The sequence below is a fragment of the Salmo salar genome, chromosome ssa14 (genome assembly GCF_905237065.1).
Source record: "Salmo salar chromosome ssa14, Ssal_v3.1, whole genome shotgun sequence".
In the NCBI taxonomy this organism is placed as follows: Eukaryota; Metazoa; Chordata; class Actinopteri; order Salmoniformes; family Salmonidae; genus Salmo; species Salmo salar.
Window position 1 is genome coordinate 51,120,869 of NC_059455.1, and position 9,435 is coordinate 51,130,303.

Consider the following 9,435-nt stretch of genomic DNA (forward strand, 5'->3'; position numbering starts at 1 on the left):
TGTGCACTATATAGGGAATAGGGTGCACTATATAGGGAATAGTGTGCACTATATAGGGAATAGGGTGCACTATATAGGGAATAGTGTGCACTATATAGGGAATAGTGTGCACTATATAGGGAATAGGGTGCACTATATAGGGAATAGTGTGCACTAAATAGGGAATAGGGTGCACTATATAGGAAATAGTGTGCACTATATAGGGAATAGGGTGCACTAAATAGGGAATAGTGTGCACTAAATAGGGAATAGGGTGCACTATATAGGAAATAGTGTGCACTATATAGGGAATAGGGTGCACTATATAGGGAATAGTGTGCACTATATAGGGAATAGGGTGCACTATATAGGGAATCAGTTAACTACACTTAGCTCCTATAAATCTGTCTGAGTGATGTGGTGTCTCCTGGGGGAACGTTGAAAGGTCGTCTCTGTGTTAGTTACACTGTTTATGTGTTAGTAACAGCCAACCAGTCGTTGGTTACTGCAGCTGTGGACACAGACAGACAGACAGGCAGACAGGCAGACAGACAGACTATATGTATTTCCTCATGACCTGTACAGGGCTGTTTTGACATGATATTATACTTTAGACAGTGTAGTTACAGAACCTGAAGATAAATATCATCGTAGTTTTGTGTTGAAATGATTGGGGCTCTTTCCATGGTGTAAACGAGATTTCCAAATGTTTTATTTGTAAAGTACTGTATGCCTTTCAGAGTTACAAATGTTTATTATGAAAATATGTACAGTACTTTGTTTCAAATGCTCAGGACATTTAATGTGAATCTTCTCCAGAACAATGGGGCCAGTATAAAACCAAGTCAAGTTGCTTCCTGAACAAACCCCATTGGTCCTCAGATCTCTACATCCTTGTCTTGTGTTACATTATATAGTATATAATCAATGTTACATTCCGTGGCACACACTATGTCTAGTCCCAAAGGGCACCCTATTCCCTATATAGTGCACTACTTTAGACCAGAGTCTTATGGGGCCCTATTCCCTACATAGTGCACTACTTTAGATCAGAGCCCTATGGAACCCTATTCCCTATATAGTGCACTACTTTAGACCAGAGTCCTATGGGGCCCTATTCCCTATATAGTGCACTACTTTAGACCAGAGTCCTATGGGGCCCTATTCCCTACATAGTGCACTACTTTAGACCAGAGTCCTATGGGGCCCTATTCCCTATATATAGTGCACTACTTTAGACCAGAGTCCTATGAGGATATGAACAGAATAGGGTTCCATTTGGGACACACACCAAATCAAATGAAACATAACAGAAAGGAACATGAGGTGAATGTGGGAAGGACCCAAATAATCAAATGTTTACTGTCAAATATCAACACATTTACTTCCACGTATATCAACTTCGCAGCATGCGTGGTATTTAGACAAAACACCCAACAGATAAAAAATATACATTGCACATTCTTTAGAAAGGGCCTCGATCTGTGAACAGTCATCATTGTCCTCATGTGTGAGGAGAGAGGAGGATGAGAGAGAGAGGAGAGAGAGAGGATGAGAGAGAGAGGACAGAGACAGGAGGATGAGAGAGAGAGGAGAGAGAGAGGAGAGAGGAGGATGAGAGAGAGGAGAGAGAGAGGAGAGAGAGGAGAGAGAGAGAGAGAGAAGAGAGGAGGGTGAGAGAGAGAGGAGGAGAGGAGAGAGAGGAGGTTGAAAGTCTGTCTGTCTGTCTGTCTGTCTGTCTGTCTGTCTGTCTGTCTGTCTGTGTGTTTCTCTGTCTCCCTGTGTGTGTCTGTCTCTCTGTGTGTGTCTGTCTTTCTGTCTCTCTGTGTGTCTGTTCTTCTAGGAAGCAGGTAAATGCCTCTTCAGGACATCCTTGGCGTTGCTGGGGAGACTCTCAGGAAAGTTCACGTCAAACTCCACCACCAGGTCCCCTCTCTGCTCGGGGTTCTTGGGTAAGGGAAGGCCCTGTCCTGCTACAGTCTGTCTCATGCCTGGCTTTATCACATCCGTGATCTTCATGTTACACGTCTTCCCATCTATTGTAGACACCGTCACCGAGCAACCACACAACGACTAGAAGAGGTAAAAGAGAGGGTACATAGTCAGTGACATGTTGACAGAGTGGACAACACACAGACAGAGACTCAGACACACACACGCACGACACCAACGCACACACACACACGCGTGCACACAAACCACAAGATACTGTAACTAGATATTATAGCTATTATTAGTCTGGAATCGTCTCCAGATTGGTGGTTTGATTTCCTTGACAGATTGAACATGTGTTTTTCTGGTTTGGTGCTTTGCTAACATAGGACTTTTCCTTCAAGCAGAAACTATGCTCCATTACTGATTAGCAAGGCTGTGATTTAAGGTGAAGCTATTTTCAATACATGAATAACAAGAGAAGAGGAGAGTGAGAAGAAGAAGAAGAGAGAGAGGAGACAGAGAAGAAGAAGAGGAGAGGAGGAGAGAAAGGAGAAAAGGAGAGAGAAAGAGAGAGAGAGAGAGAGAGGGGAGAAGAGGAGACAGAGAGGGGAGAAGAGGAGATAGAGAGAGAATCTACACACAGTACCCCATAATGACAAAGCAAAGACAGATGTTTAGAAATTTTAGCAAATTTATAAAACAAAAACAAAAATCACATTTACATAAGTATTCAGACCCTTTACTCAGTACTTTGTTGAAACAACTGTGGCAGCGATTACAGCCTTGAGTATTCTTCGTGTGACGATACAAGCTTGGCACACCTGTATTTGGGAAGTTTCTCCCCTTCTATTCAGATCCTCTCAAGCTCTGTCAGGTTGGATGGGGAGCGTCGCTGCACAGCTATTTTCAGGTCTCTCCAGAGATGTTTGATCGGGTTCAAGTCCGGGCTCTGGCTGATCCACTCAAGGACATTCAGAGACTTGTCCCGAAGCCACTCCTGCATTGTCTTGGCTGTGTGCTTAGAGTCGTTGTCCTGTTGGAAAGTGAACCGTCGCCACAGTCTTGAGGTCCTGAGCAGGTTTTCTTTAAGGATCTTTCCCTCGATCCTGACTAGTCTCCCAGTCCCTGCCGCTGAATAACATCCCCACAGCATGATGCTGCCACCACCATGCTTCACCATAGGGATGGTGCCAGGTTTGCTCCAGACGTGACGCTTGGCATTCAGGCCACAGAGTTCAAACTTTGTTTTCATCAGACCAGAGAATCTTGTTTCTCATGGTCTGAGAGTCCTTTAGGTGCCTTTTGTCAAACTCCAAGCGGACTGTCATGTGCCTTTTACTGAGGAGTGGCTTCCGTCTGGCCACTCTACCATAAAGGCCTGATTGGTAGAGTGCTGCAGAGATGGTTGTCCTTCTGGAAGGTTCTCCCTTCTCCACAGAGGAACTCTGTCAGAGTGACAAATCGGGTTCTTGGTCACCTCCCTGACCAAGGCCCTTCTCCCCCGATTGCTCAGTTTGGCCGGTCGGCCAGCTCGAGGAAGAGTCTTGGTGGTTCCAAACTTCTTCCATTTAAGAATGATGGAGGCAACTGTGTTATTGGGGAACTTCAATGCTGCAGAAATGTTTTGGTACCCTTCCCCAGATCTGTGCCTCTACACAATCCTGTCTTTTTTTTTTTTTATGTAACCTTTATTTAACTAAGCAAGTCAGTTAAGAACAAATTCTTATTTACAAATGTTTTATTTTTATTTAACCTTTATATACATTGTAGAATAATAGTGAAGACATCAAAACTATGAAATAACAAATTTTTTGGTTACATCATGTAGTAAATATATATTTTATACTCACAATTCTTCCAATTAGCCACCCTTTGCCTTGTTGACAGCTTTGCACACTCTTGGCATTCTCTCAACCACCTTCACCTGGAATGCTTTTCCAACAGTCTTGAAGGAGTTCCCCCATATGCTGAGCACTTGTTGGCAGCTTTTCCTTCACTCTGTGGTCCAACTCATCCCAAACCATCTCAATTGGGTTGAGGTCGGGTGATTGTGGAGGCCAGGTCATCTGATGCAGCACTCCATCACTCTCCTTCTTGGTCAAATAGCTCTTATACAGCCTCGAGGTGCAGTTAAATATAATGAACTTATCCTCTGCAGCAGAGGTAAATCTGGGTCTTCCTTTCCTGTGGCGGTCCTCATGAGAGCCAGTTCATCATAGAGCTTGATGGTTTTTGCGACTGCACTTGAAGAAACGTTCAAAGTTCTTAAAGTTTTACGGATTGACTGACCTTCATGTCTTAAAGTAATGATGGACTGTCGTTTCTCTTCGCTTATTTGAGCTGTTCTTACCATAATATGGACTAGAGGTCGACCGATTATAATTTTTCGCCGCCGATACCGATTATTGGAGGACCAAAAAAGGACGATATTTAATCGGATGATTTTTTATTTTATTGGTAATAATGACAATTACAACAATACTGAATGAACACTTTCAGAGAAATACGGAACCGTTCCGTATTTTATCTAACGGATGGCATCCCTAAGTCTAAATATTGCTGTTACATTGCGAGCCAGGCGGCCCAAACTGCTGCATATACCCTGACTGCTTAAACGGAACGCAAGAGAAGTGACACAATTTCCCTATTTATAAGAAATGTATGTTAGCAGGCAATATTAACTAAATATGCAGGTTTAAAAATATATACTTGTGCATGGATTTTAAGAAAGGCATTGATGTTTATGGTTACGTACATTGGTGCAACGACAGTGCTTTTTTCGCGAATGCGCTTGTTAAATCATCACCCGTTTGTCGAAGTAGGCTGTGATTCAATGATAAATGAACAGGCACCGCATCGATTATATGCAACGCAGGACACGCTAGATAAACTAGTAATATCATCAACCATGTGTAGTTAACTAGTGATTATGTTAAGATTGATAGTTTTTTATAAGATATGTTTAATGCTAGCTAGCAACTTACCTTGGCTTCTTGCTGCCCTCACGTAACAGGTAGTCAGCCTGCCACGCAGTCTCCTCGTGGAGTGCAATGTAAGGCAGGTGGTTAGAGCATTGGACTAGTAACCGGAAGGTTGCAAAAACGAATCCCCAAGCTGACAAGGTAAAAATCTGTTGTTCTGCCCCTGAACAAGGCAGTTAACCCACTGTTCCTGGGCCGTCATTGAAAATAAGAATTTGTTCTTAACTGACTTGACTAGTTAAATAAAGGTGTATAAAAAAATATATAAATCGGCCACAATCGGTGTCCAAAAATACAGATTACCGATTGGTATGAAAACTTGAAATCGGCCCTAATTAATCGGCCTTTCCGATTAATCGGTCGACCTCTAATATGGACTTGGTCTTCTACCAAATTGGGCTATCTTCTGTATACCTTGTCACAAAACAACAGATTGACTGAAATGCATTAAGGAAATAAATTCCACAAATTAACTTTTAACAAGGCACACCTGTTAATTGAAATGCATTCCAGGTGACTACCTCATGAAGCTAGTTGAGAGAATGCCAAGAGTGTGAAAAGCTGTCATCAAGGCAAAGGGTGGCTACTTTTAAGATCTCAAATATAAAATATATTTTGATTTGTTTAACACTTTTTTTGTTACTACATGATTCCATATGTGCTATTTCATAGTTTTGATGTCTTCACTATCATTCTACAATGTAGAAAATTGTCAAAATAAAGAAAAACCCTGGAATGAGTAGGTGTGTCCAAACTTTTGACTGGTACTGTGTGTCCAGTTGTACAGCATTTAAACCAGCCAAATCAATCTGTTATTCCACATTGAACCACTTTCTATTGGCAGTGTTTCCCCTTACTGTTACTTTGATAAGGCAGCCCACCGAGATCCACAAAGCAAAAACCCATCTCACCTGTCGTAGACTAACTTTCACCGGATACACGATGTCCGACCCCTCCCTTCTAAAGTGCATGTGAGGCTTGTCCTTAATGACGAACACAATATCAGCAGGGATCGTATTGGGCGACTCGTCTCCTTCTCTAGGGAACGTGATCTTGGTTCCCTCCTTCCAACCTCTCTTAATCTCTATGGTGAGAATCTTATCCTCCGTCCTCATGGTCCGTCCGTCTGGGTTCATCCTCTTCCTGCTGATCTTCATCCTCTTGGTGCAACCGTGAAACACTTCCTCTAGCGATACGCGCAGCTCGTGATGAACGGCAGGGTCCTGCTTCCTCCTCTGCTGCCCGCCCAGCCCCACGTGGCGGTCCCGAGGGAACCCGTTGAGATTAAACGAGGTGAAGGAGCCGAACGGATCGTTGCCGTCCACATCCATGTCCTCGTCGTCTCCGCCCGGACCGCGCCCGTTAGCCTTGCGTCCGAAGAACATCTCGAAAGGGTTGGCGCCGCCGAAGAAGGTGGCGAAGGTGGCGTGGGGGTCTCCGTGGAATGTGTAGGAGGTGAAGTTGCTGCCCTGGTCATCCGGACCACTACTGGGACCTCCTTTGAGACCTGACAGGAAATGACACGAGTCAACAACCATTCAGATAATGCATTGCATTTAACATATTATGTACTGAGACCTGAGTGACAGCAGCTGGGAAACAATGACATCATTCAGATAATGCATCGCATTTAACATATTATGTACTGAGACCTGAGTGACAGCAGCTGGGAAACAACGACATCATTCAGATAATGCTGATAACCTACATGTATGTATTGATAGATTAGATCATGCAGATAACCTACATGTATGTATTGATAGATTATGTTGATAACCTTTGTATTGATAGATAATGTTGATAACCTATGTATTGATAGATAATGCTGATAACCTTTGTATTGATAGACAATGTTGATAACCTTTGTATTGATAGATAATGTTGATAGCCTATGTAATGATAGATAATGATGATAACATACTGTATGTATTTATAATGCCGATAACAATAGATAATGTTAATATGTATTGATAGATAATGTTAATAACCTATGTATTGATAATGACGATAACCTATGCATTGATAGATAATACCGATAACAATAGATAATGCTATCTATGTATTGATGGATAATGTTTTATATGTATTGATAGATAATGCTGATATGTATTGATAAGCTCATTTGAGACCTGAGTGACACGAGTCAGGAACCATTCGGATAATGCTAATAAGTCGCTGTACGATAGGCTACTAGACCTGGGTCAAATACATACATGTAGGTTACAGCAATTACTTTGACACTAACTTGAGCTTCACTTGAGTTTGCCCGGCTGCCTACAATGGGACCAATGGGGTAGTCTTAGTCAATGGGGCCAATGGGATAGTCCTAGTCAATGGGACCAATGGAATAGTCCTAGTCAATGGGACCAATGGGATAGTCTTAGTCAATGGGACCAATGGAATAGTCCTAGTCAATGGGACCAATGGGATAGTCTTAGTCAATGGGATAGTCCTAGTCAATGGGACCAATGGGATAGTCCTAGTCAATGGGACCAATGGAATAGTCTTGGTCAATGGGACCAATGGGATAGTCTTGGTCAATGGGACCAATGGAATAGTCCTACTCAATGGGACCAATGGAATAGTCTTGGTCAATGGGACCAATGGGATAGTCTTGGTCAATGGGACCAATGGGGTAGTCCTAGTCAATGGGACCAATGGAATAGTCCTAGTCAATGGGACCAATGGAATAGTCTTGGTCAATGGGACCAATGGGATAGTCCTAGTCAATGGGACCAATGGGATAGTCCTAGTCAATGGGACCAATGGAATAGTCCTAGTCAATGGGACCAATGGAATAGTCTTAGTCAATGGGATTAATGGAATAGTCTTAGTCAATGTGCTGGAATATTTGCCATACATAGTATTTGATCCAGGTCTATAGTGTACATATTATTTGATCCAGGTCTATAGTGTACATAGTATTTGATCCAGGTCTATAGTGTACATATTATTTGATCCAGGTCTATAGTGTACATAGTATTTGATCCAGGTCTATAGTGTACATAGTATTTGATCCAGGTCTATAGTGTACATATTATTTGATCCAGGTCTATAGTGTACATAGTATTTGATCCAGGTCTATAGTGTACATATTATTTGATCCAGGTCTATAGTGTACATAGTATTTGATCCAGGTCTATAGTGTACATATTATTTGATCCAGGTATATAGTGTACATATTATTTGATCCAGGTCTATAGTGTACATAGTATTTGATCCAGGTCTATAGTGTACATAGTATTTGATCCAGGTCTATAGTGTACATATTATTTGATCCAGGTCTGTAGTGTACATAGTATTTGATCCAGGTTTATAGTGTACATATTATTTGATCCAGGTCTATAGTGTACAGTGGATTCCTCCTACCATGGCAAATCTGCTGTTTTCTCATCTGCTTTTGAAATGGTTTTAATGCCTTGGGCTGCAAAACAGCTCGATACTGACATGTTCAACAGCAATTACTGTAATTGACAGTAATAATAATAATACAATCTGATAATATATTTGGAAAGAATTGCTGTTATATATTTCTGACCAACCAAGAGCAATGTCTGCATATTAATGGGCGTACTGATACGCCACCCTGACTAAAGGGAAATAACAGCTTATTGGTTTATTATGATAAATGTTACGAATAAATGAAATGAGAGTGAAATGATGTCTTCTCTAGCCAGTGTGGTTAAAATGTCGGTCTGTATTGGATAATGGCCAATTATACTATACGCACATTTTGATGTGTGCGCTCAACGACGGGGTGGGTGAAATGACATGAAAACCAGGTAATCAAAAGAAGAAGACAATAATGAAATGCGGAGTGTGATATTATCCTACCTTCCTCTCCATACTGATCATATATCTCCCTTTTCTTCGGATCACTGAGGACTTCATATGCCTCGGCGATCTCCTTAAATTTCTCCTCGGCGTTGGCCGCCTTGTTTTTGTCCGGGTGCCATTTCAGAGCCTGTTTTCTGTACGCCTTTTTAATGTCCTCATCAGCCGCTCCTTTCACTATCCCCAGGATTTTATAATAATCTTTCCCCATAGTTTCCCCGAAGCGGGCCCCACGCTGGAGAGAAGAGAACCCGCTAGTTTTTGACGGACGCTGCCTGTCAGTCAATCCGCTATGAAAATATATCCCGGAGAGAGAGAGAGAGAGAGAGACCCCTCTGATATGGCGGCAAGTGGAAAACTTAACCGCTCCTCTCTCTCTGCAACTCTCACCAGTAATATCAGTGCCAGCCAGACACGGACACACAGTCAGGCAGTTGAACGGTGAACAGCTACAGATGGATTAAGTAGCCTGGCTACGTTTAGAGTGATTACTCAGAGTTGTGGACCCCGTGATATTTATCCACATCCCGATATAGACACACTTTAAAACAGCCGTGGCTCCCCTCCTCTTACGTCCGACCCCACTGGCATGCTCTACGCTGCTCGCTGGAATCCAGGGGCTCTTTCTAGAACTTAAACGGTGCTGAAGCACGTCATTTCCCATATTTGGCTGTTTTTTTGGGGATTCATCTGTTGAGGTGCAAAG

General features: G+C 42.4%; 1 protein-coding gene across 1 annotated transcript; it reads right to left on the minus strand.

The window, feature by feature from the left end:
* Positions 1 to 669: 669 nt before the first annotated feature.
* LOC106569754 (dnaJ homolog subfamily B member 4) lies at positions 670 to 9,325 on the minus strand. Its single transcript, XM_014141342.2, has 3 exons — positions 8,730 to 9,325; positions 5,807 to 6,402; positions 670 to 2,052 (listed from the first exon to the last, which is right to left on the minus strand). Exons 1-3 carry the CDS (start codon positions 8,938 to 8,940, stop codon positions 1,819 to 1,821), a joined length of 1,041 nt encoding a protein of 346 aa, XP_013996817.1. The 5' UTR covers positions 8,941 to 9,325; the 3' UTR covers positions 670 to 1,818.
* Between the last annotated feature and the right edge of the window lie 110 nt (positions 9,326 to 9,435).